Here is a 27,215-nt window from a genome sequence, read left to right on the forward strand (position 1 = left end):
ACACAGGTTCATACAGGAAGGTTTACACGGATTTGACGGCCTCATATTACGACATTCAGTTGCTTGTTTCTCATCGTCATCGTTTTCTCACCTCTCTCAACTTTCAAAATAATGCTATTTCAACCATTTGCCAGTCAAGTCACACGTTAACATTGCAAGTTGGAAGCCCTCTTTGATATCACCGATCACTCTCCCATCTCTTGAAATTGAAAGTGCACGGATAGTTTCTGCCTCTCTCTCGTTTGACGATTTGCAGCCCTGCAGCTGCAGGATCAGTGTCGTCATTCCATATTCCCACTGGTGGATTCGCACCAATGTGCATTGTGCTGACCGATTGTCTGCCGGGGGATTGTCCAAATCGGGCATGGCCCATGCACACACATCTCACATACCAAATCATTTGAGGTCATTGAGTTTTTTTTCATATTGCATGCTGCAATGCTATTGCGTTGGCATGCACTCATATAACCCGACGATATGCAGTATTTGGGGTTTTAAAGGCCATGTAAACGCGCCCCAAAACCCAAATAAGACCCCTGGGTTACCCCTTTTCCAACCCGAATATTGTAAACACCGGGATCGGGTTACCTCTTTCTGAAGAGGCATTGGTTTGTGTTCTACGCATGTTCTTGCTCTATCCGCAAGGAATCTTGGTCTTTGTAGTACAGAAAGTTGTTTTACGCTCGTCATCCTGGCCATAGCCTGCATCTTAGCTTGAACTCCTTCATTTCCCGGTGGCGTTTTCACAATATTGTCCAAATCGGGCAGGGCCCATGCACACACATCTCACATACCAAATCATTTGAGGTCATTGAGTTTTTTGAGTGTGTTTGTAGACACACATATACTTGTGTATAAGTCCGCACATCTGACGTAAGCAAGCAGAGGTAAACAACCATGGCGAAGCTCAGAGACGCACACTTTAGGAGGGAGGAGGAAACCGGCTGCTTTATTCCTCAGCCGAATGACAGGATTACAATGTGTTTTATTGACGGTAGAAAGAAAGTAACAAGCAGAAATGACGTCCATTTGCGTCACGGCGACGTCCGCGTATCGCCGCTTAAATCGAGTTATTCAAATGAGGGAGTAACTCTGTCCACTCACCCACATGTAATTGGGTTATTCCGAATTTTTCAGAAATCAGAATTTTGCCCTTTATACCTGAATATTGACTGCATGCAAACGTATTCATCAGAACTGGGCACTTGACCCTTTTTTGCCCGTCCGGCCGCGACCGTCCACCCTTGACCGGGCTACCCTTCCGGCCGCGACCCCCCGGCCGTATTCGTAAACATTGTCGGCCCCCGCCCCGTCCCGCCCCACGGAAAAGTTAAAAAAACAACGTGCACGATGCCCCCGTGGGAGAGATGCTAACGGAAGAGGTTTATTTAAAGACAATCAGCTGGCTAACTTACTATTCAAACCCGCTGTGCACACGCTTCAAACGCGCCACTTTCTCACGTACTCACCCGGCTGCGTGTATTGTACTTACTTCCGTTGCGAGCCCTGCGGTTGGTTTTGTCGTGTTGTAGAATTATTTGGGTCCAACAGATGACAAGTCTGCAAGCATTCAACAAGTTACTTATTTTCAACACTTCCCCTCCTTCACACTTCCCGGCCTTCGAAATAAAAGCATACCAGCAAACTACGACACAGCACTTTTGCTACGGCGTATTTCCGGAAGTAGGAAAGTGCATAATGTGCCATACTTGAGCTTGAATATACTCCCGGACACAAGTTGTTTTGAAAGAAGCCTAAAAAAGAAGCCTTTCACCGAGTAGGCCCGCCTCGCGAGCACGTCACACGCACGAGGGCCGATTAGTGGGCCGGACTAAAATCAACTTCCGGCCGTGCTTAGTCCAGCCATTTTGAAAAAATGTGTCACCCCCCCACCCCTCCGCCCCAAAAACGGGCATCCGGCCGGTCCGTCCCAGGGACGGCGGACTGCCCAGCTCTGGTAGTCATTGTTGCAGGCTTGAAACTAGTATTCAGCATTTCGCTCCAAAGCACCATCTTCTATGTTCTACTAGAGACGTTACGAGCAAGATGGCAACATTGACTCTGCCTGTGCGTGTGATCTAGTTCAGGTGCACACTACACAGGTCATTGAAAAAGCATTCCAGTTAAAGTATGTTTGTGTTGGGCCTTCACCAAAATGATTGTGGCCAACAAACAGGTAATTATGCGGTTGCTCTCATTATCTGCATTTGGCTCAGGGTTATCAGGAGCTAAGATTGTCTTTTGTTACTCCTTCTGCTCAATCGTGTTTGTTCTTGTCTATCAGTTATTTTAAACCTTCACAAAATCACCTGCTTCCTCTGTGTGAGGATATTTTAAGGTGTCCACTGCCTAGTCTTGTTTGCTGACAGTGTTTAGCGCTGCTTGACAAGCTCCACAGGAGGAAGAAAGAGACTTGTTGAGTGACACTGTTGCAAGACAACAGGAAACAGTTTGCCGACTCCACCCTGATAGAGGGCAATGCACTTCTGCTCTCCTCATTTCACAAGACAGTTTAGGCTGGACTGCCAATTCATTTTGTATTTTTGATCCACCGCAGCTCCTGCTCACTGAAAGCACTGACTTGGTGGGGGGGAAAAAAATGAAGTTCCAATGCATTCCCTTATGTGTTACTCATCGTCTTTAAAATAAAATGTAACTAGGGCTACAAAGGGGTTGAACATTCACAGTAAATTTACATAAAGTTTCCATGCGAAGTTAAGGTGGTGAATTCAGAAAAATGTTGCCTTGACGTTTATGGAAATTGAGGGTAAAATAATGAAAAGGTATTCTTTCCAAGCTAATAAAAACATCTAGCATTGAAGTTCAACAGCGATAATTCTGCGCCAAATTTCATCAAAGTTGAAATATTTGATTGAAGAATCAGTTCATTCATTGAAGAACAAAAACATGAATGTTAATTATCGCTACCCTGACCAAACCATTAAAAAAGAGAAAAAATCTGTATCTCCCTCAAAATGCTCCCAGTCAAAATGCAAATTTAATAAAGCATTTCCTCCCTCCATTTTTTCAAACCCTTCTCTGGCAGTGCTCTCCTTATAGTCAGTTGTTGTACTTGCATAAAATCTGGTTGTTTTAGTCAAGATTATTAAAAGTCATTATTATTATTACACTGTTACTGTTAAGCGTCAACATTCAAATTGATAAATTCATGCTTTATTCCCATCTATTCCTATAAATTTCACTGGAAAGTTTTAGACATTGAAAATTCATGCAATTTTGCAACCTGAAAGCGAACCGATCTTCCTGCTCTCACAATAGCCACCCTCAACAATGGACACAATGGATCCAGCAAGCCAAGTCACAAGTTGTGGGGCGATGTCCACAATGCACCAATGTCCTCCACTTCGACCTCCGAGGCGTCCTCCATTGACGGAGTCAGCTTCTCCGAGGGAGACTTGCTCCTCCAGGTCAGGTCTGACTGATCTTTGAATCAAGGAAATGAAGCGGTTTGTCAAATCAAGCGTTGTGGGTTTTTTCTTTTTCTACAGGCGTTGAATGGCTTCGTGTTAGTGGTGACCAACGAAGGTTATGTCTTCTATGCATCGCCCACCATACAGGACTTCTTGGGCTTCCACCAGGTAGGAACAACTTCAGCGTAAGCTCACACAAGCAAATGGTGCTCAAGGTCAACTCCAAGTGGGTTCCCATCCGTCAATGTAATGGCCACTAGCGGCGTCCGTCAATGATGGAGCTCGCAGTCCATCACTGGCAGATGCACGTTTTTTGGTGGTGGGGGTGGGGTGAGGGGACGGACCGACTGACTTAATGGACCGACGGACCGACGAATACAATTGGGTTGCTCATGAAAAATGACGGACGGGTACCCGGGATGACGAATGACGGACCAGCAAAATGTCATAAAATGCCCACCTCTGGGTAAAAGTAACACAATATGCTGAAAATTAACGAATGGGTGAGGAAAACAACTGTGTGCAGTTGAATATTACACCCCCCCCCCCCCACACAGACACACACACACACCGTGGCCTTGGGAGAAGCACAATGTCAGTGGAAAAAGACCATCTGAGAATGAGGAGTTTTCACTAACATGCTCGCTCAACAAGTTCAACTCCTAATTCAAGGCCCCACTGTATTTTTCTTCAGCGGCAGATACTTGAAAAGCTAGCTAATCGTGAATCCAGATCGCAGACATTGCAAAATGGAGTGGCGATGAGGAGGCTTAATCCACCACTCTCTGTTCCAGTCTGACGTCGTCCATCAGAGCGTGTTTGAGTTGATCCACACAGACGATCGAGCTCTTTTCAGACGCCAACTTCACTTTGCTTTCAATCCGCAATCCAGCCAGCGGGATGGCATCGCAGAGGGCAGCGGTAAGTCAACCTGGCGTCACCCAAATAATCCGGTTTGAGCCGAGCTGTCTCTAATGTTGACATATTCACGTGTAGACGGGCAGAGCGGCAGTGAAGTCAGCGCTGACATCGGAACCTACAACCCGCAAGTCATCCCTCCAGAGAACTCCTCCTTCCTGGAGAGGAATTTCTGCTGCCGCTTCCGATGCTTGCATGACAACTCGTCTGGCTTTGTGGTAGGAAGAGAAAGATCCAAACGGTTGACTTCAGGTCCAAAGTTGCTGTGTCTGACGTGATGTGATGGTTGTGGCGTGTTGGTCTCCAGGCGCTCAACTTCTGCGGACGGCTGAAATTTCTCCACGGTCAGAAGCGGGTGTCGGAGCTTGGGGAGCAGGTCCCCCCACAGCTGGCCCTGTTTGCCGTCGCCATGCCCGTGCAGCCGCCATCCATCTTGGAGATCCGCACCAAGACGCTCATCTTCCAGACCAAGCACAAGCTGGACTTCACGCCCATGGGCATCGACACCAGGTAGGCACTCGCATTTGTGAGTGGCCATCAAATGAACTCAAGTGCGCAGTCGCGTTGCCAACGGGCGGACAGTGATGCGAGTTTGCGTCTTCTTTTCAGGGGAAAGGTGGTTCTGGGTTACAGCGAAGTGGAACTCTGCATGAAGGGTTCAGGCTACAACTTCATCCACGCTGCGGACATGATGTACTGTGCTGACAACCACGTCAGGAGTGAGTCACGCTCTTCTTACGTCGCATGGTCAGGATGTTGAATTAGATTTCAAGTTACGGGAAGTGCAATGGAATTCAAGATTTGAATTTCAATTACAGGAAGTGCAATGGAATTCAAGATTTGAATTTCACTTACAGGAAGTGCAATGGAATTCAAGATTTGAATTTCAAGTTACAGGAAGTGCAATGGAATTCAAGATTGGAATTTCAAGTTACAGGAAGTGCAATGGAATTCAAGATTGGACTTTCAAGTTACAGGAAGTGCAATGGAATTCAAGATTTGAATTTCAAGTTACAGGAAGTGCCATGGAATTCAAGATTTGACTTTCAAGTTACAGGAAGTGCAATGGAATTCAAGATTGGACTTTCAAGTTACAGGAAGTGCAATGGAATTCAAGATTTGAATTTCAAGTTACAGGAAGTGCAATGGAATTCAAGAAGAAGACAGAGCGGGTGGTCCGGTAACCGCAGGGTGGGCCCTTGGAATCCCGCTCCGTCTGAGTCATGTGTCGTCGTGTCCTCGGGCAAGGCACTTGAGCCGCTATGCCTCCGGTGGCGTGTGGCTGGGTATGAATGTTTGTTGGCGGTCGGAGGCGCACGCTTGCAGCCACGCCTCCTTCCGTCAGCCCGCCCCAGGGCAGCTGTGGCTACAGACGCCGTTTGCCACCACCACAGCGTGAATAATGGATCCATCGTCTTTGCGTGTCCAGAAATCGATCTAAAGAACAATTACTACACTTAACTACTTACTATTACTAATTATTGCGTGTTCAAGATCAGTCCTTACAATCATATTTAGATGAAATTTGTGTTGTAAATAGGCATATGTATTGTAAGGCTTCATTGTTAAATACGTACACTTTAATCATGAATTTCTTTGACATTTGAATTGCACTTCCTGCTATTTGAATTTTAATTCTGCTTCCTGTTCGCCACCTCAATTCAAATTCAAGAATTTACTTAGCACGCAGGCTTGATTCTCAATTGGATTCCGATTCCGAGCCCTGCTTTAATGACACGTTTAAGGTACAGTATTTCTTTTGTCTTGTGTTTGTCTAGTGATAAAAACAGGAGAAAGTGGTTTTACCGTCTTCAGACTGCTGACTAAAAAGGGAATGTGGCTGTGGGTCCAGGCCAACGCCAGGCTGGTCTTGAAGGAAGGCAGGCCAGATTTCATCGTGGCCCGGCAGAGGGCTTTGACGTGAGTTGCGCGAGATGTTGTAGCTCTCTACGTACGGGGCCGCCGGGGCTGGAGCCTCTGTCGAGCCAAGGTGTCTTTGGACAAGGCGAGATACAGTAACACGCATTTTTCAACAGTGGAATCAAGCGCCTGCTCGAAATATGGGGCAAGCCATTGCGCTGCCTGGCTGTCATTACCAACTAACCATTTCTAGCCCCCAAGTGCTTGTTGGCAGTTTCCTGAAAAGATGTGTCCTTTTTACGTAGCATGTCATTGACAGTTTATCCTGATGATTCTATGACAATTACCACAGAGCGCGATTAGAGGTTTTGGCTCCTGCGTGTCCCCTTTTTTGGTGTCACGGCTTGTTTGCATGTCTTCATGTTGAATAAGTAAGGCTTGTCCCTGAGACTTGTCACTGCACTGATCTTTGTATTGGCTGCAGAAATGAAGAGGGAGAGGAACACTTCCGTCGGAATCGCCTGCAGCAGTCGTTCGGTTTCACCACTGGCGAGGCGCTGCTGTACGATATGGCGCCAACCGTGGACACGCCCGACGCTTGCCCCCCCGCCAAGCAGAGGAAACTCGATAGCTACTCAGTCAGACCTCACTCGCTCCTGGGCTGCATGCTGAGCCAGGACCGGTCAGTCTACTGCCAGGACAACAGCGCCGGCACGCTCAACGCCCTTAACGACACGGCCTTTCAGGACACGCACGCCACAGTCAGCGTTCCCGGAGACATGTGGCAGCACCTTTCACCCGAAGCGCCCGCTGAAAGCATGATCACGTCTGAGGACACGATCCAGGACATGATGGAGACTCTGCAGCACATCTTGGGCGACGCTGACCTCGCGGATACGGTGGATGTGACGGCCGAGGAGCTGAAGAGCTGGGAAAGCACTCTTCTGAAGGTCACAAGCAACAGCCGCGACCTGGGCGACGACCTCAATGGCTTTATCCTCGAGGACGTCCTATTATACGTGGAGGAGCAGCTCCAAAAAGAGGCTGCGCTCAAGTTGCCGCAGCGCCCGGGTACGACCCTCAACCTCCAGAACCAGCGCTCTGCTCACCAAGGTCTGGGACAGAACCTCAGCTGGCCTCAAGAACCTCAGGGCCCGTTGTCAGCCAGTCGAGGGCAGATGTCTGAACCGCCATCTGCAGTTGTGGGGACGATGAAACTCACGCAAATGGATCTTCCCCGGCTGAGTTCTTCTGGTTTCAACATTCCAGTGGCACAGCCCATCTCCTCACAGGAAGCACTGCGCCTTCCTGCGCTCCCTCGCGGTGACCGGGGCCACTCTGGGAGACCTCCAAAGATCTTTGACCGCCGTTTGGTGGACTCATGTAGTGAGACACAAAAACTGAGGAGCATGCAGGTGAGTTTCATGGATCAAGACGTTTTGCTCTCCAGTCAGATTCATCCCAACCAAGCGGTTCAACCGGAGCGCAAGTGCGCTGAGCGCTGGGCACCGAACCTGGCTGGGGGGCACCACGCACAAGACACAAGACAGCCCGAGTTGAGCTTCCAGATGGGTCAGAGCTACTCCAACCACGGAGACACTCCAACTGTTGCCAGTGGCCAAGTGATGAGCGCAGATGCAGGAGAGTGCGGCCGCATTCCCAGCCACTTTGCGCCTCCCGCTCAAGGCGGCTCGAACCAGAGACAGTCGTGGCTGCCGGAGCGGCCACCGCCGGCGCGGGTCCTTTCAAACGGACCGATGAGCGTGAGCCGCTCGTCGGAATTTCAGCCAAATCCAGGCCTCGCGGTGAACCGTGACCCTGGCCTGTACAGTCCAATGTCCAGGACTTCATTTCCCGTTGAGCATGGCTTTGGAAGGGCACCTGTCACGGCTTCAAGCAGTTGTATGTTCAAAAACACGCCCCCCTCAGTGCCTGTGAACGTAGGGCACATTGGTCAGACTGCGCCCGGTCAACGATCGAAAGACAGTAGCGGTCACATTTCCAGCCCCTCCTGCTTTTATCAGGCCGCGGGCGGCTCCGTGTCGCGTTCGGATATGGCGCCGCTTTCCTGCCACATCACCCCAAATGGCCCGGACCTGCCGATGCAACAGCAGCCGTACCCGCACCTCGGCGGGCAGGTAAAAAGACTTCTCACGTCATGGAAATGCAGCTTGACTGGTGAATTTGCAATTGAGCTTATAATTACTCTTGTTCCGCAGCTCATCAGCCGCTCGGTCGTCGGAAACGGCGGCCTGGCCTTTCCTCGTTGCGCAACGGGAACTACCGCTCCTCAGAGAACAAACAGGAACGTGAACTGAAAGACACGTGTCTCTGAAAACAGGAAAAACACAAAAGTGCTTTTGAGAAGGACAAAAAGCTCAGGATAAGCAAGCAAGACAAGAAAGATCACCGAAAGTTGAATTTTGAAACATACGGATGACACGGAGTAAGGGAAGCTACCAAAAAGATGAAAGATTCAGGGATTTTGTTTTGATGTTTGATTCGAATTTCAATGTCGGCAATCTAAATGGTGAGCAAATGCTTTGAACGCTAAATCTACTTCAGACCAACTAGACTAGACAACCATGAGCTTCTGTTGTTCGCCGTTCAGTTTTGACCACAAGACGGCGGCAGCCAGCGGATGACTTTAAGACTCTTTATGGTTGATGCTTCATGGAAGCATTTGAACTGTCAGCTAGTTGAGGTCTGATGGATGAACTTGATGTCAGTCCACTGCCAACTGGGCCACAGACACATGCACAACTGACTCCCGTTGAGACCTCAGAAGGATAAAACGATTTGAGGTGGGGTTTTTTTTCCCATTTGCTGTTTTATTGAAACATACCGCGACTTCATTCATTTCAAGCCCTCGAAAGACTCATGCACACAAGCGTCATCCAGCCAACGTGAGATCGACTGTGTTCTATTCTAAAGCGGTAAAACGGACCTTTGGAGACACTTTGTCATTCTCCTGTTAGTTTGTATTCATGTCGTTTTTTTCCTATTTTTGGTGGAAAGCAGTAAGGGAAATGCCTTTAAATGGCAAAGTTGATTAGAATTTGACTGGAGTAAAACCTAAGTTTACCTGATCTTTACTTTACCCGCTTTTGAACATTTGACTTACTGGATATTTTATTCACTATAATGATGGAGTTCAAAGTGTCGTGAGCAGTTTGTCAGACTCTGTAATCATTTTTAAAAAGTGAAGCGTCATTCATCATTTTGCAGGAAAACCTCCATCCCCTTCATCTTTGCTCCTCTGTTTGTTTTGTGGTTAGTTTATGGTTCCCCGCAGAAGTAAATGACAAAGGCAGCTATTTTCGACTTTAAAGGGACGGTTGGGCCGGGATGGCCATGTTTTCACTCACAAGTTAATTTGATATATTTTTTGATCGGGAAAATGAAAAGAGTTGCCATTTTCTATTTTATCAATAAATGTGGGAGAAATTGGCAAATAAGTGACTCCATGAATAACGGCCTCTTGTTAATGAGGAAAATGGCCGCGCCCCCTACCGTTCTATCCTTGTTCGGTCGGTGTCACTGGAGGAACCGATTTCCATTGGAAATCATTGTACTTTCATTGCTTATAACGTCCAAAAACGGTGATCAATTTGCACCAAAATGTATGTGGACATCCCTACTTTAATGACCACTTCAGCATATCAAAAGGATTAACCTCTCCGTGGCTGATTTATATAAGAATGAGGAAATGTGGAAGTGAGCAGAGCTACATAGATTTGGGCTGGGACGAGCGCACACTGCTTCTTTGCTAAAAAAAAACAAAACAAAAACAACGCTGCTTCTTTGCTGATCACGGTTAGGACGAGCGAGGCATTTAACACCGGCCAGGATATTTACAGAGACTGAAGTGGGAATGAGTAGACGTGCACATTTATTTGGATGAGGAATGGCCTCAGTTTTCGAGCTACAACTCGCCGTCCAATTTGGAACGTAACAGCCGAAACGGTCGCACTCGGCTGTGGAGTCAGTCAGCCTCCTCGCTGGAACTTTTTGTTGGCTGAACATTGACGCTTGTTCGATGAGGTCTTACCTCACCGGTGTCGGGACAACGCACGCGACTGCTTGGGAGGCAACCCTGCGACATGAAGGTCGACGCAGGCTGGACGGACAGTAAGGAGCTAATGTTGTTGTGCTAACGCCTTTTGTTTTAATGGCCTGAAGCTAGTTGTTGCTATTAGCTGTGCTGTTATCCTACTGTTAGCCGGGGAGGGATAAAGATCCATGCTTGCCTGATTGCTTGCTCGGTGCCAGTCGCCGTCTGCCTCCTGAGAGTTGGCAAAGACATTCAGCACTAGGATGGAAAACATAGCCGGAGTTTTGGCTTGTTTATAAATCCAGTTGAATGCTCTGTGAAAAAATGTGACTTTTCCCAATTGCATTTGCAGAATCAGCGCATTAAGTTCATAAATGTACAACTGACATATTTCATAGCGGATACGTGCCTTCTGTGGGGTGTCCAGAGCTAAAGAATTCTGTTTGGTATGCATATGTGGAATAATGTTAAGTATTGTGTTTCGTTGAGGTTCTATATTTAATGGTGATGTGCCTTTACAACGGCCAAACGACTAAAGAAGCAATATACGGGCAAGTTTTCTTTTTTTTCCCCTCACACCACTTTGTGGTAAGTTGTGGCACCAACCAAGAAAAAAACAAGCTGGTGTGAACCTGGACAGAGAGCCCATTTACCGTCTATTATTAACCATTATGTGTATGTGTATCGTGTCGGGCCAACACCTTGTCCGTCCACAATAGCCGCCCATTTTTCAGGAGACCCCAACATGGCAACTTAGTTCAACCATTAGCATTGCATCGTGAAAGAGAGCAAGCCATTTTCAACACTTTAGAATGACCGATAATGTGTAAAAATAACACCCACGCTTGTGGACTGACCAATAGTATAGATCTTTGAAAAAATACGAAATTCACCAAAATGTGACTTAAGAAGTTTTGGCCCGAAGTCAGCATATATAATATAGATGTATGTACTGTATACGGTGTGTCCTGTATTTATTTTGTTTGTTCATATGTTTGTGAATATGTATTTAGGGATCTGTGTTTGTTCCTTGTTTCAATACATATTGTCACACTGTGTGCATTAACACACATCCATGTACTGTATGTGTATACGCTTTTTTTTTTTTTGATACGGTGACTATAAATCTTTTCTTTTCACGGCAGCCACAATAAATATTGTTCTGATGGCGCAGTGGTTCTTAGAAGCTTTTTCTTCATTCATTTTTGTAATGTTCTTACTGTATGAAATAAATTGATGAACTAAAGTATAAAGCAACCAATTGTTGTGGAATTGGCAGGGAAATTGAAACGGCCTGCTCTATTAGTGATGGCGGTGCTCAACAGCGTCCACTTGGTGTCAGTGTATGGACGCGCAATGTTTATTTTGTTTGGAGGAAGGTTAACCTGCGTACAGTTGTGTGATCTGAACTGAACTGTATATGTTGACTCTGAGACTCCCTCGCAGCGAAAGCACCGATTGTATTTTCACTTAATCTGGAGTCAGCTCTTTTTCAGGTAGCCACCAAATTGAAGGCACACTTGATGGCTGGCCACAAGCAAACGCGGGACGCCTTCACCTGGAAATGACTCAGATTCAGACTAAGGTGAGGGTGTGACTGCATGAGGTAGGGATTAATTGGAGCTACGGTATGTTTTTCGGGTGGTAATAGGCAGATTTAGTACAGTAATTGCTTTTCAGTGGTTGTTGAAATTCCGCTCCGAGTCAATAATTACACCAAGATTCTGAATTGTAGGCATTGAGTTAAGGTGAGCGCTAATCTTGGACATTTTATTTTTGGGGTCAACAACAATCACTTGTCTTTTCTGGAGTATCTGATTGAGACAATTGTGAACCATCCACTCATTGATTTGATGAATACACAAGGAACCGTGGTCATGTGATGACGCTGAAATCTAACATTTTGTGTCATATCTACATGAGCATGGTAGCGATGTTGTGATGGCCCATATTCTGCGCAGGGAGGGGGCAGCATGCTGCGTTAAAATTAAGACTGACAGGATGATGTGGTGAGTTGAAGAGGGAAAAATGTGGTGAACCAAAGAATGATAAGGGTGACGAGATCAACCCCCCACTCCCCACAAAAAAAAGAAGGAGAAATTCCCCCCACCCCCACGCTCTATGTCACACACTTCAAGTGAATCGACTTGAGCGGGTCTACCACCGCGACCAGGTCGGCTGCCGCAGTAGGATATCGGATGAGGAGTTCGACCGTGGAGAGGGGAGGAGAAAAAGAGGACCAGAGATAATATGTGAGTCCATCCGGAACAGGAGCCGGGACCATGGGCGTAAACGAGTTAATTCGACGTCGTTTCAGATCGGTGTAGAACGTCGGTTGTTGATGTCTGATTGCTCCTTAAAGCTAGTTCAACATCGACCACGTGCTTGTAGTGCATTCGGCGGGAGCAGTTTCGGATGGTGCGGCGCGGCGCGGCGCGGCGCGGCGCGGCGCGTTGATGCCTCCGGCTGGCCGGAATTGTGGATGTGCCGCTCGACTGGGACGACACTGGAGCCAACATGTACGCGGGACGCAAGAGAAGAAAACCGCTTCAGAAAGGGTAATCATGTGTGTCGTCGACCCTGCTAAGCTCTTGTTTTAGGCAAAATGGAGGTCAGTGTTCCACAATTTTATGGCTCAAGGCACCTATATGTATTTGACTTGTATTTGTATTTTGAAAGATATCACGGCACACCACCAAACAAAAATGTCTCCAAAGGTGGATGTAGATGTTATTGAGGTACCTACAGCTGCCATGCGTAGCGTAATGTTCTGCCTGTCGCCATACGGTCAACTCGCTGGCACAGATAGTTTGGGTGAAACTGGACAGTTTTCCACAGCACATCCGACGAGCACAAATAAAGAAACCTTTAGCTTAGTAAATTGTAACTGGACCCCATCAAGTACATTTTAGGCTGACGAAATAGAATATGTATCCTAACATGACCACACTACAGAAACTGGTATCAGAAGTCTGTTGAAACGTATCAAGTTGATTTATGTATTTACCGCAGAGCAGAATGTTGTTTAACCACGTTTGATTGAGCCATGGAGCAGCTAGTACATTTGTCAAATTTTCACGTTAGAAAAAACCATCGGAACAGTTTGAATTAGGGATGGTAATGCCAAAGGTCACTTTTGTTGAATTCCTCATTAACTTGAATGTGCTGTTTTGGGTGGGAAATGTTGAATTCTGGAAATTAATGCCAAACGTCTTGAATTTTCAAATCGTTTGATTGCTTTGAATCCGGTGACAAATGTGGAAGAAGTTCAATGTCAAATAAGTGGAGATAATAGCAATGAAGAATTTGAGTGTGGAGTAACACACTGTATGCATGAAAGCTCTTTTGCGTTGACACATCGAATCACAGTCATTACATCTCAGTCCATCCTCATTGAAACTTCTTGGTGTCCTCTCGCTCACGCCAGAACCAAAGTCACCCCAACTCAAGGGGAAAGGTCCAATCCGTCCAAACGGCATCGGGACCGTCTGAACGTGGAGCTGGACAGGCTGGCCGGCTTGCTGCCCTTCCCCGAGGACGTCATCTCCAGCTTGGACAAACTGTCCATCCTGAGGCTAAGTGTCAGCTACATCCGGGCCAAGAAATTCTTTTCAGGTATGAAACTTCCAATACTGTAGGTTTTCTTCACAAAACCACACAGGATCTGAAGAAACAGAACCGTATCTGGACCCACTAGTGGTCAGTGGGAGAATTTTGGGTTGGTCATAAAGCTTTTAAATGGGTGTTTTTTTGGTTTGGTCTGGACTCTACTGTCTGAAAGGTGGATTGCTCGGTGTCGTTGTTGATGCTAGAGGGGTGGGGATATTGTGTTTACAGATATACCTGCTGCATTCACCACATGCACAGATCCGTTACATCATGCATATGAAGTGGGGGCTACACAACTTGGGATGTTTTTTTTTTTCTAGTTGACACAAATGTGAGGAAAGGCATGTCAACATTGACTCGTTGCTGCTGCTGCTGCTGCTGCTGATGATTGATCTTTTTTCAGTACAGTACTATAATTGCTGCAATAAAAGAAAAATACAGGAGAAGGAAACGGTCTATACAGTATTCCGAGACAATGTATAGCTCATACTGAGAATTTATGCCGATCAATGCATACACAACACAAGACAAGACAAGATCATGGACGTGAGCTGGTTCGAGGCTTTTCCCCGTCACTGGGTCTTCCTCCTGCCAACGCTGCGCATTCAGAAGCAGAAGACAATTGAATCACTTGAGGTAATGGAGTCATTTCATTCAACGCACTCATCCAAGCGGCCAAGTATTCTCCCAGCGGCTCTGCCTCTTACTCAGACCAAAAACGGGTGACTCAACACCATGTTTTAAACGTCATTGTCAATTAGTCGACTGTTCTAAAATTGCTTTTCACACTTTTCACTTCACTTCAGCGGGTGGGGGCTGTGTGAAATCTAAATCAAATCGCATTGTACTGTACAATGACTTTTCAAGTCTTGACTTGTTTTCAGTCTTGTCTTTTTATCAGTTACTGGTGGTAGACTGGTTCACCGGTCTGACTTTCATTCGGGGTGTGTGGGTTCACGTCCCACTTAGTGACGGTGTGAGCGGTTGTCAGGCTCAAGTGCGCCCTTTGGTTGACTGGTGGCGGTGACCAGTGCAGCTTTTGTTGATTGCCTTTTGCACAAAGTCCGCCGGGAAGTCCCCATCACTCTGAACAAGAAAAGAAAGAAAATGGATGGATTTGAACTGTCCGGCCGATTTCCTTGAAACTTTGGCGAGAGGTGTGGCATTGGCCACGAAATGATGATGCAGATTTTGAGAGCTCGCATTTTGTCAAAGCAACTACTATTGAGTGAAAGGCAAACATGAAACGGACTCTGCAGGAGGTCAGCCCCCATTTCTGTCTTTCTCCAGAACAAGTGCATCACCCCTGGATAACCCCGAGCTCATCTCAGTGTGTGAAATGCACCCTTTAATGGATTGTAGGTCAGCCTGTCAGCCTGTGGCCATGAGATGACCTGCCTCCCTCCCTCCCTCCCTCCCTCCCTCCTTCCCTCCCTCCCTTCTTCCCAAAAGGCGCAGACACACAGTAATGTAGGTCTGAGGAGGCGGGAGGGGGAGATGAAAGCTTTGGGGAGTAAAAACACAGCACGATAATCCACTCACGCCACTTTACAGACTTTGTGGAAGGGGGCGGGGGCGCCGGGACCCACTTTTCAACTTTTGACTCACGTAGCTGACACTCTTTCGTTGCGGTGGCTGAAGTGGTCTGTTTAGGCCAGGGGTTTCCCAACTATGGCCCGTGGCATGCATACATTAAGATAATACTCGACATGTGCCGCAATACTCTTGGGGAACAGCATGAAAATGTCAATGTCAAAATGGCCCCCGCATCCTTCAATTTTTCTGTTGTGATTTTTCTGTACGCAACCCTCGGAAGGAAAAACATTGGACACCGCTGGTATGCAAGTGGTTCCGTCGCCCTTCCGCTTCCGGTTGCTTCTCTGCAGATGTGGGATGCGACACCCACACTGTTCCCGCTGTCTGCAGACATGATCAAAATCGGGATAAAAAGGAGCTCAGAAATCGAGCGCGCTGAATGTCGCCCTCCTTCGACCCTCCGTATGTGTCATGCTCCTGGAGATGAAAGAAACAAGGTCAGATATTACTTGAGTGGTTTAGGCGTACTGCATTCAGGTTCCCTCGTGGAAATTGTGACAGCCCTTGTGCGTGCTCAAGTGTGGACTCACTTGTCTAGTATCTATATTGTTTTTGTTTTTGATTCTTTTGACTTGATGGTTGCTCTTTTCTTGGTGAATATTACTGAAAAGTCCTTCAGTTGATGACTTTCGATTGTACTCTTTATCTATCCAGCCATCCATCCACTGTGTGATTTCCAAATACATTTGGTTTTGCTCATAGAAAACGACAGTCCAACCGTGTTTTCAGCATGTTAGGTTTCATTTCGACAGTTCCTTGGAGCTGAACTCGTAATTGAGCAGCTTTCTGTGAATTTTGCATTGTTGAAATATGAAGAAAAAAAAAAAAAAACGTAGAAAAAAAACACTTCACTTTGCATCCCTCTAAATGAACGCCTGTGTTTATGTTTACATTTGGCCTCATGCTGTGGCGTGCGCAAAGACCCGATGGACGCTTCCAAAGAGATGTAATTGAATCATTTCAACTTTGGGCCCGTGAATTGTTTGCAGCTCTGACCGACGTCCGTCTCCGTTAACATCGGCCCCCGAAAAGCGCTTTGCATCCCCAGGCTGTGAGACACATCAGCGCTTTTGTCTTTGAGGTGTGAGAGAGGTCAATATAGGAGCTCCTATAAGAAGAGTAGACTGCCTGACTGTACAGTAATAAAGTGCGGCTTGTATTGAGAGAGCAGTGGGGGCGCTTGTTGCGTCTGCTCACGAGAGTTGCCACCTGCGACCGTTTTGCTCTTTTCGTCCTGTTGCCGCTCTCTCGGCTTTGCGCGTACTCACTCGCCACGATGCTCCCCGTGCAACCTCACAATGGGTTTAGCCAAGCCACGAAATAGCCCTCAAGCTTCCTCTTCTGTTCCCTTCTCTCAAGTGGCATTGAAAAAACATCTCTCCATTGGCGAGAGCAAAAGCTCTGACCACCGTGGCGGGCAGGTGCCGGAACAGGCGGCGCCATGGATGCCAGAAGGGGAACTGCTGCTTCAGGTAAATATGTTGCAATGTTAACTTGATTTATAGGTGCCCCCCTTCACTGGTTTTTCTAGTTTTCGAGCTGTCCTCTGGTCATTTTTTGGTTTTGCTTTACATTGCCCGAGTGAAGTGGTTGAAAGAAGGAGAATGCCACTTTCGCGGATGCACTTTCAGACTGAACGGAACAAGCAGCTAAAAAACGCGAGTCTAAAATGAAAAAAGTCACACGGAGCAAACCCTAGTTCAGTTATCAAGATCGGTTACTAAGTTCAGCTACTAAGCTTATGGATATCCTTAAAATGATGTGAAAGCATAAAAGCCATGTTTCAGTTAACGCTTATCATTTCAAGATTCACAAATCAACTGAAGGCAGAGATTGCCACCGTTGAGCTGATCCAAGTATTGATTTGAAAGCAGTTCACACAAGCAGAACAGCTTCCACAATCGGGGACAGTGTCCGTGAACGTTAAATATTGAACGTCATTGGATTTTTATGTCAAATGCAAGCCTCAGCAAATCCATTTTTGCAGCATTTGGTCTTCAGGGTCACGAGTGAGCTGGAGGCTATGTCAACAAGCTTTGGGCTCATTTGAATCAAACTCATTGTTGAGACATTTGTTCATTGTCTTTTTCCACCCAAAATCAGAAGAGGCTTTTTCTTTTTCACTTGGCAGTGACAATTTCAAGAACCTAGCATCCCCACTTTTAAACCTCCCAAATCCACCAGGTGAGCCAAAGTGTCTTCGAATCTTCCCCAGCGTTGTTGTCTCTGCAGGCTCTGAGTGGATTTGTGCTGGTGATCTCAGCGGAGGGAATCATCTTTTACTGCTCTCATACCATCCAGGATTACCTCGGCTTCCATCAGGTACAAGATCAGACACGACACCCAACGAAACACGGACGACACCTGGTCAAATGCAGCACGCGTATGTTGGCAAAAAATGAAGAGTAACTGGCTCTCGAGTTTTTTCGTCTGTTGGGATGCGGAAGAGTCGATTTAAGGTTGGAGAGCACCGACACCAACCTACATACAGAAGAAACTACCGTGATCTAGTCTAATCTCACGTTGGGTAGTGTGATTATCGAATCGTCCGTGTGACGCGTCACTCTCGAGGGCGTCATTTTTGCATTTCAATTTCAAATTCAAAGTAAAAGTCCTCTTTGGCCGTGTTTTTCCTGTCAGACGGATGTGATGCACCACAGTGTGTTGGAGCTGATCCACAATGAAGACCAGCAAGAGTTGAAGCGGAACCTGCACTGGGCGCTCGACCCTCCCGATGGCTTTGCATCCCGCTTGGACACTGCAGCAGGTCTGGCCATTCTCTATTGACATAGCATCGACTGGATGTCCGCGATTTCAATTCAATTCGCTTGTATTGATATATGGCTCATGACAAGAGGTGTCGTTAAGTAGATTGTTAAGTAAATGGCTCCTCCTCCATGCCAGCAGTTGATGCGCGCACACAGGGCAAGGACAATCCATTCAGCATCTTCTGTTTTGTGCCGTTCCGTTTACGCTAGTCGACGGCCAGTCAGCCGCCTCCTACCCGGTGAGGTGCAACCCCGATGGGCTTCCTCGGGAAAACTCCTCCTTCTTTGAGAGAAGCTTCGTTTGCCGCTTCCGCTGCCTACTGGACAATTCTTCGGGCTTCTTGGTGAGATTTCGTGACGACGTCTTCCTTTCGGTGCCTTTTCATGAAAGCGTTGCTGTGTTGTCAGGCCAGTTAGGCAAGGCAGGGCTGCACAACTGCGAAATGGCACTCACAAGCGAAGCAGAAAAAGGATGGATACCTTCGGATAGAAATGGAGACAATAAATGGTGCGGGTCTATGGGAAGAATAGAATAGAGAAATAATCATTGAAACGAGAGAGGTATGCGGTGTGAATGCAAAAAAACAGCGCAAACTCCAGAGTTCTCATCTTGTGACAAAAGCACGAGCTAGTAACCCAAAGCTTGGCGCTGCAGTGCAATTTCATGCTCATGGCTCGCCACAGGGACTCAAACGTGTGTCGCTCCTCCCTCCCAAAGTGTTTGCGTGAGCCGTACGCAAGGCCGCTTTCTACTGGTCACTTTGGCTTTGTTTTCGTAATCCCTCCGGCTAGTCGGGACCACATTCCCGACATCGTGACGGCCCTTAAACCCGCCGAGGTCAATTAAGCAGCGTTAACACGTGTGCGTGCGCGTGCGCGTGTGTGTGTGTGCGGAGTTCCCAGGGGTATCAAGAAGGAAAAAGGCTTCCATGCTGTTGAACAACCTCCCTATGGACAGTGTACCTGCATATATACGCCATCCCTCCATGTGTTTTTTTTTCGGTAAATATTTCAGTGGGTTGTGGCAGATATGCCGCAGCCTAGCCTGGATTGCGGCTGCGTATTCCAGTTCAGTTGACCTCAACAATGAAGACTTTGTGTCGTCATCGGTACATATTATTCAGAACAGCCTCTGCTGACCCATTTATGCGAGTTCAAATGTGAATCTCATAGTTGAGAACTGACATTGTCTTGTATACGAATCATTTGACCGCAGAAGGGTTTTCTGCTACCCGATGGCCATCACCCAGAGAGTCTTCGTGTATTTTTCAGCCCACTGCAAATTTTCTCCTGGTGAGATTGGTAAGGTGTGGTCAAAATTGAGATTTATGTGTGACTGCAAGCCTTTGGAGGATCCTGCAACATCCCCAAATTAGATACAGTATAATATTGACTTAGTTATATAATAGTACAGTGATTTTCTTACAAGATGGTGGACTGTAATGCCTTTTTCACCCCCCCATATAAAATGTAGAGTCAATTTAAAAGCGAGTGTAATGTGAACAGTCTGAAAGCGAAGAATGAGCAGGTTAGTGGAACTCGGGTTACCTCGTCCACGGTAGCTGGCGTAGCTGACAACAGCTCCGTTTGCGTTCGTGTTGCTCATTGATTGCCCGCAGGCGCGGCTGGCATTCTGTGTTCAAACTGTATGGCGTCCAGGAAGCAATGCAGCTAAGGGAGCTTCCGTCAGAGGCGCTGGTTTTAGAGAGAGCAGTGAGAAGGCATTGCCCTCTACGGTTGCCACTAGTCGAAGTAAGACTAATGATGCCAGGCGGTGAGAAAAGAAGAGGCCTTCAAGAGGCAGACTTGTCTCCCCTCCTTTCAGGCGTTGAGCATCCAGGGCCGACTGAAATCGCTCCACGGACAGAGCGGACTGCGAGGCCCCAGCGGGCGAGGTGGCCCGCTTCAGCTGGCCTTGTTTGCCGTCGCCACGCCGCTGCAGTCACCGGCTATCCTGGAGATCCGAACCAAGAACATGATCTTCAGAACCAAGCACAAACTGGACTTCACTCCCATGGCCTGTGATGCAAAGTGTGTGCGCGCGCGCTTTCGTGCTGATGTTTTCCCATTCCAAGTCTGCCATTTTAAGCGTACGCAGAGAGTGTCACGTTTGTCTTTTTTAGAGGCAAAATTGTGCTGGGTTACACGGAAGCAGAGCTGCGTGTCCGAGGTTCGGGATACCAGTTCATCCATGCTGCAGACATGCTGCACTGTGCTGAAAATCACGTCAGAAGTAAGTCAGCAGTGAAGTCATACATAGAGTCATGCCAAAACTTTGCACGCGTGCATTTGCTAGAGTTGCATACATCATGAACACGCCCTGCCCTGATGCATGCATGAATGGAAGGCCACGTTTGACGTGTAACCGTGGATACAGCCCCCCCCCCCCCCCCCCAAAAAAAAATTTGAAATCTCTATAGCCGTCCCTTTTCTCGACTGCTTGTCCTCATTAGGGTTGCGGGTGAGCCGAAGGCTGTGCCGGCCGTCTTTGGGCGAAAGGCAGGGTAGAGCCCGGACCGGTCCGCAGCCAGTCGCAGAGCACGTCTAGACAAACATGCATTCGCACTCCCGTTCACTTGCAGGCGCAATTTGGAGTGTCCAGAAAACCTCCAAACGCGGTTTGGGGACGTGGGAGGAATTACGGGGAGAACATGCACGGCCGAGATGGGAAGCCAGAACCTCGTGAATGTGCGCTACCGCTGGTTGCTGAGCCACAGCCGCACGGTCAATGTCTTCGCTGATGTGATTCTAGTGATAAAGACCGGCGAGAGCGGCCTGACCGTCTTCCGCTTGCTCACCAAAGACAACAGATGGAAATGGGTCCAAGCCAACGCCCGCCTTGTCTACAAGAATGGCAAACCGGACTACATTATCGCCACGCAGAGGCCCCTGGTGTGAGTGGAGGCTGTCAGCTTGCTATTGCAGCGGGGCAGCGGACGGTTTGATAATTGTTTCTCTTTGGCTAGGGACGAGGAAGGAGGAGAACACCTGAAGAAACGCTCCCTGCGCCCCCCTTTCACCTTCGCCGCCGGCGAGGCGCGACTCTATCAGACCGGGAACCCTCTGCATGGCTTTCCGGAATCTCTCGAGGGCAAAGCCAAATTCCAGAAGGGGAGAATGGAGAAGTTGTCCGAGGACGCGCATCCAAAGTCCTTAGTGGAAGCGCTGATGAGCCAGGATCAGTCTGTTTACGTCTGTCAAGCAGGTTGGGGGGCTCCCGAGTCCTACCCTTGCAACGCTTTTGCCACACAGCAAGGGGAGACTGCTGCATTTGGCGACAGCTGGCAGATGGCGGCAAGGCGCGACGGTGACAAGTCCCTGCGCGATCCGCTACTAGCCACCCTGGGCTCTCTTTCTCCGGATGGAGATGAAAGCTGCTCCAACAGCGAACTCCTGGGTGCTTTGGAGAACCTCGGCTTGGATGCCGAAGACCTGGAACTTTTGCTGTCGGATGAGAAGACGATCCAGCTGCAGATGGATTCCGCACTCCATGAGCTCACCAACAATGAGCTCGTGTCCTACATTCAAGAGTCATTGGAGACGGGGTCCGATGGGGAAGAACGCAACAACGTGGTAGGATTGGGACTCTATGACGTTTTTCCAGACTCAGCCCAAAGTTGTAGCCAACAAATGCAGGCGCATCGTGCGGCCGCTCCGCCCGGGCCGACGCAGCAGCTGCCCACCGGGGCGGGTGGGCTTCGCTTTCCGTCTGAAGCCGACATGATGTCACCGCTGGGGTCAAGTCACCGTCGGCAGCAGGGAGACAGCCAGACTTTGTTACCCGCCGCCCACATCCTGGGCGGAACCTTTCGGCCCAGTAAGCGTTCGGCTTTTCTTCCTAATGTACCGGTCGCCCCCGTGGTCTCAGGCACACCGCGTGCGGGCGGCTCGGCACCGAATGGCACCAACGTTTGTCGCTTGGAACGCTCGGTGGACAGCGCGCAAGCGCGCTCGCTGCGGGGTCGGCAATCTCACGAGCTCCGCACCGCAGCTCTGCATCCGGGCGTGGCTCACCGTCCTCCGCAGAGTGCCGCTTTGGAGCGGGAGCCGTTTCGGGCTCTGACACAGCCTTCGGCCGAAACCCGCGGTCTCTTCGACGCCGCCGACGCCGTGCAGGATGCCGGCGACCGGGTGAGACTCGACGACAAACAATCCGTCTGCTGAAGTTAAAGTTTTACATCTCGGCGCTTTGTATGGCAGCGGTTACTTCTTCTGGATTGTGTGTGTGCTTTTCCAAACTCGCGGCTTTCCTCCGATGTTAGCATTTTGCCAGTTGGAGTCATTTTGCGCTCGGATCGCCTTGGACATCTGCATTTGATCTTATCGCTTGAAATGGTGTCCCCGACCGAGAGCTGCCGGCATCGTCTTCACTTTCATAGGTCGGATCCCAGATCCAAGAATCAGAAACTGGAATTTCAAGTTGAGAGCAACATTGGTCCAAGCCCAAACATCCATCAAAATCTATCAATATCATTTCTGAATCAGAATAAACCTTCACTTACACTGAGATGCAAATGCACTGGCACCCAAGCGAAGGCCTCACTTACTTTCTAAGTGTGGTATGGAGTGGGGAGGACATACTGTAAGCTTAGAGGTGCGCTGCTGTTTGGGGAACAAATGAGCACCGAGCAACAACCTCCGCCGCTTCTTTGAGAACTCCCGTAGACCACAATCATGTGCACCCTGCCCTGTCGCCCAACAGTCTTTGAAGCTCACTTTCTGGGATGTTGTTACGGAAGCTTTCATGGGTGTTGCCATCAAGGAAATGGGAGTTGGCACAGCGTTGCGCCGATGAATCTGTGAATGTGCAACACGCGGCTGTCCGACTTGGTGTGAAACCGGAACGTTGATTTCGACCAGTATTCGTGTGAAAGACGTATCTTTTCCTTATTTGTAAATGACAAGAGTGGATTCAGTCACTCTATTCTTTTTGGCTCAATTGGAAACATTTGACAAGGCCTGAGGCGTTGCGCTTACATGTCAACAGAAGTAGTGAAGTAGTCAGCGTGAGCGTGTGCAACGCCTCCATCTCTGCGCCGAGCTCTTGTGCCGTCATAGGAAGTCAACACATGGAAGCTTCAGGAATGAAGCTCCGTGTAAACGGTGATGATGTGACCAGACGTGCTATGGAAACAAGAAAGGGCCCCTATTTCGGTACTGTCTATCACATGCACGTACAAAAATCTTTTACACAATTGTGAGATTTCCCCATGCGATAGATAGAAGTCTACTTTTAGTTTAGCATGAAAAGCAGTGCGGGAACATACGATGGAATGTGACGCAAACGAATGAAGATAGAAGAGAAAATTAGAGACCATATCAAGACTATATATATATATATCTATATTTGGTTGGATTCAAGCAATTGACAAATGTAAATGCCCACAGCAATGAGTTAATTCATGTCAAGTGCTTTCTTTTAATCATAAAATAGTATTGTCTTGGTCTTTCAATGCAGAGACATTTAAATGATACTGTACAGTGCAATCATTGTCATCTCATTGCGACAACTTGGTTGCGTTTTTTTCCCCAATTTTTTTCAAGCTGGAGAATGGTTGCCCCCTTAACGTCGCCAATGCCGCTTTGATCCGGACGTGTCTCATGTCCAACGGGAACAGAGAAGTGGCGGCCAACGTCCCCATCTCGTGCCCTGACGGACTGCCGGACGCTCAGAAGTCAGAATGAATCCCCTGACGAGAAGGTAACAAATGTATAAAAAAAAAAAAGAAAAAAGAAAGACAACTTAGAGATTCTGTGAAACGCAAGCAAAGCATTTACCACCCTTTGTCACTGAACCAGCGAAAGTGTTCGAATGTTCCTGCGCGCACACAATCAAAGTCTAGCGTTGATAACCAGTGGCATCTGTGCTCACTTATTCCTGCTGCAACGGAAGCAGCACCCACTTAGCTGTACAGACACGCTTTCTTCAACAAGTTCAGTGAAAGTAAAAGCAATCTTTGGGTTTCTGGTTCATTCCAAGTGCAACTTCCTGCTCAACTTTCATTGAGGACTATTCACATGGCTGCAGTTCCTATTTAAACTGCACAGAAGCGCATTGCTGCGACACTCAAAAGAAGAATCCGCAGGCTCGGTAGTCAGATATTACAAGAACGTGTGTGTGTGTGAGAAAATGTATTGTTGGAAGAATGTCTTCAACTTGACCCCATTGTCTGCCGATGTCGTTCACGTGCGGGCTATCATTTAACGTTGCCTGCGTATCTTGTGTATACGTGACAATGTCACATCCAGAAGGAAATGAGTCTTGAGTTCACGTCATGACATGAACAAGCTATTGTTGCCCTCGTAGCGATCTTCTGGTTCTTTGGAGTGTGGCAGCAATGTGCTTCCGCAAACACACGCCAGCCCGTCGCCGCTTTGTGGGCGTACGGCCGGCGCGTCACGTTGCGTGTGGGCGTGCCGAGCATTTGTTTCTTTTTCCTTGCCCTGCTGCTGCCAAGGAGCCCAAAGCAACGGCATCCCGCCCGGCATGAAATGTCACGTGTCGTGCGCTTCATCAAAGGTCCCGACATAATCGGTTATGTCGCAAGAAAAGCATTTTCCTGTCCCCGCTGGTGACGTTACTGCCTTGTTGTTGCTGCGCATGATGAAATGTGGACAGAAAGACATGCTCAAGTCATGACTCACTTTGTGCTTCCCTCAACTCAAAGGGATGCCAAAGAATCCTTCCGGAAGGCGAGGTTTCCATTTTCTGTTTGAGCTCTTTTTTTCGAGCTGCTAACCAGAATAATCATCCAACAACAATATAAACGCAACACTTTAGTTCTCGCTCACATTTTGATGAGCTGAGGTCAAAGATGGACAGAAAAGGCTCACAAATGTGTCTGAATTTGTGTTAGTCGACACTTCTCCTTTGCCGAAATAATCCACTAGCGCTTGCAGCAGGCGTGTCTTATCGAATGCATATTAGACAGCATGATTATCGCGCAGGCGTGCCCCTTACGTTGCCCGCAAAGTAAATGCAGTGCAGTTGGACTGTATTGGGGGAGTCGCTGCCATGTGCGCCGCTCCAGAGCGCCCCAAATATGCTCCTTCATGGGTGACATTTTCAATGCCAATGCTGGCCATTTGAGAACTGCAAAGCGATCGTCTTTCAGGAGTCGTGTACATCTCCTTGCAACATCGAGCGATGGCCGCGATTGAATGGCGCAACTCATAGGCACCCAGGCATCCTACAATACAGTAAAAGTACCATTGTAGAGTGGCCGTTTGGCGTGGGCAGCCCAAGGCACGCCTGTGCCAGAAACGTGCTCACATCAGTTGCTGGCTGCAAGCAGCCAAAGCCCCAAAATATTTGACAGAAACAGGCCTTCTGTGTATATCGAAAGTCTTCAAAGTCCTCATTCTGCTCATGAAAAATGCAAGCAAAGCAAAACTGTTGCATTCCTCTTTTTGTCCAATATATGTCGACAAACAACATTCTGAGGCAGTGTTTATGGATTCTTATTTTTTCATCATACACATTGGCTACGTCTACATGCAGCCACTAAACCTTTTCAAACCCCGAATGGCAGTATGTGGCTTTTTAAAAGCCACGTAAATGCGCGCGATAACCCGAATAAGGGCATATTCGGGTTTTTAAAATTCCGAATATCAGGCCTGGGCTACTCCCTTTCCAACCCGAATAATTGCACGTAAACGGCAATCGGAATGTCCAGAATGCACGGGGCACTGGCGCGCGCATGCCCAACCGCAAGGAATCCTGGTCTTTGTAGCGCAGCACGTGCTTGTAAGCGCGGCTTCCTCGCCGTCGGCGCGTCGCCGTTTTAATGAACTCCGACCGCTCGCTCACGCCATGTAAACGGGCTTTTCCCGAATGACTGAGAAATCGCAATTTTGACCGTAACGCGAATATTGACTGCATGTAAACGTAGTCATTGAAATGAGCACAGAGTGAATTAGCAACATTTAGCATTTAGCACAAATTCCAAACCAAATGTGAATTATGTGTGCAGTGGCTCCTCCGTGTTGAATGTCTGAAAATGCATTGAATTGATTTGTTGTTGTTTTTTGTCAATTGACTTCTCTTTTTTAATTGTTCTTTTTCTAAAACCAGTTGTGACATGTGCTGTTGCGTGAAACGAGGCAATCGCCTCACAATGCACTTAAAAAAAAAAAAAAAATTGTGTTGTGCTGCCTACAGTAGTCTGCATGTAAATGCGCCGTATGTTGTTGTTTGTTAAAAATCACCTAGCACTCAAGTCGCGTCATGGAAGACGCTGCATTTTATGATTCTGTCGTGTGCGTATTGTTTGTCACCATGGAAACAATAAAGCAGCACCACAGTGGTGAGCCGGGACTCGCCGTCGTTCACATGAAAAGTGTCAAGTCCTGCCCGCTGCTACCCTCTGCTAGGATCAGTCAGGGGTGTCCAACTCGGGTCCTCGAGGGCCGCCGTCCTGCCTGTTTTCCATCTCTCCCTGCTGCAACACACCTGTTTCAAATGATCCGCCCTTCAGCAAGTTCTGCAGGAGCCCGATCGTTTGAATCAAGTGTGTTGGACGAGGAAACCTCTAAGGCATGCAGGAGGGCGGCCCCCGAGCACTGGCGCTCGACACCCCTGCGTGACCCGTTACTTTTGTCGCAATCAAATGATTGTAACTTTGTTTCTAAAACTTTCAGCGATGTGGAAATAAAAAGTCTGGTGCGATCACGGCCGAGCGTCTCCGCTGTCCTTTGAACTGCCGTCTCCTTCTCTTGCGTCGCTTCCTCTCCGTCCACATGAGCAGCCCTCACCCAGAATTCCATCCCAGAATCGGAGGCCTGCGGAGAGTCGGCCGGCCTGCCCGCCCGGCTGCTGGGCAGTCGGCTCGCAAATAGTTTCAGTGAATCCGGCCGGACCTTTGACACTTCTGTGATCGCATTTCCGGTGGGCTTACACTTAAAAATCGCCGCCGACAACCTTTGGATGCTTTTAGCACAGGCGCACAACACCGTCAGCGCGAAAACCTTTTGCACCGG

The 27,215-nt window shown here is 48.1% G+C and overlaps 2 protein-coding genes across 8 annotated transcripts in view; both read left to right on the forward strand.

Annotated features, from left to right (window-relative positions):
* The window catches only part of LOC147154126 (aryl hydrocarbon receptor-like), a 30,141-nt gene extending 17,771 nt beyond the window's left edge, over positions 1 to 12,370 (forward strand). The window contains exons 3-13 of one of the 3 annotated variants that reach the window (XR_015088235.1): positions 3,280 to 3,428; positions 3,510 to 3,599; positions 4,226 to 4,352; positions 4,428 to 4,567; positions 4,657 to 4,859; positions 4,959 to 5,068; positions 6,128 to 6,269; positions 6,694 to 8,347; positions 8,429 to 9,013; positions 11,760 to 11,848; positions 12,225 to 12,370. Coding sequence is in view for 1 of the 3 variants with exons in the window: in XM_086041783.1 (XP_085897909.1) it covers positions 3,280 to 3,428; positions 3,510 to 3,599; positions 4,226 to 4,352; positions 4,428 to 4,567; positions 4,657 to 4,859; positions 4,959 to 5,068; positions 6,128 to 6,269; positions 6,694 to 8,347; positions 8,429 to 8,527 (2,714 nt within the window). In the remaining 2 variants the exon portion in view is untranslated. Of the gene's footprint in view, positions 1 to 3,279; positions 3,429 to 3,509; positions 3,600 to 4,225; positions 4,353 to 4,427; positions 4,568 to 4,656; positions 4,860 to 4,958; positions 5,069 to 6,127; positions 6,270 to 6,693; positions 8,348 to 8,428; positions 11,437 to 11,759; positions 11,849 to 12,224 lie in introns of those variants that run through there. The other 2 variants (XR_015088236.1, XM_086041783.1) reach the window with 2 other exon arrangements.
* Positions 12,371 to 12,671: 301 nt separating this feature from the next.
* Positions 12,672 to 26,912, forward strand: LOC147154127 (aryl hydrocarbon receptor-like). 5 transcript variants are annotated; one of them, XM_086041807.1, is made up of 11 exons: positions 12,672 to 12,821; positions 13,691 to 13,878; positions 16,828 to 16,940; positions 17,701 to 17,790; positions 18,109 to 18,235; positions 18,447 to 18,580; positions 20,062 to 20,267; positions 20,360 to 20,469; positions 20,989 to 21,130; positions 21,203 to 22,367; positions 23,781 to 26,912. In XM_086041807.1, exons 1-11 carry the CDS (start codon positions 12,781 to 12,783, stop codon positions 23,919 to 23,921), a joined length of 2,457 nt encoding a protein of 818 aa, XP_085897933.1. In that variant the 5' UTR covers positions 12,672 to 12,780; the 3' UTR covers positions 23,922 to 26,912. The 5 variants fall into 5 exon arrangements, with proteins under 5 accessions (XP_085897933.1, XP_085897967.1, XP_085897942.1 ...); XM_086041816.1 differs by lacking the exons at positions 12,672 to 12,821; positions 13,691 to 13,878 and adding an exon at positions 13,890 to 15,905; XM_086041833.1 differs by lacking the exons at positions 12,672 to 12,821; positions 13,691 to 13,878; positions 16,828 to 16,940 and adding an exon at positions 17,633 to 17,652 and having other exon boundaries at positions 17,770 to 17,873.
* Positions 26,913 to 27,215: the final 303 nt, after the last annotated feature.

The sequence above is a fragment of the Filicampus tigris genome, chromosome 1 (genome assembly GCF_054856515.1).
Source record: "Filicampus tigris isolate MCC_2025a chromosome 1, RoL_Ftig_1.0, whole genome shotgun sequence".
NCBI classification, from domain to species: Eukaryota; Metazoa; Chordata; class Actinopteri; order Syngnathiformes; family Syngnathidae; genus Filicampus; species Filicampus tigris.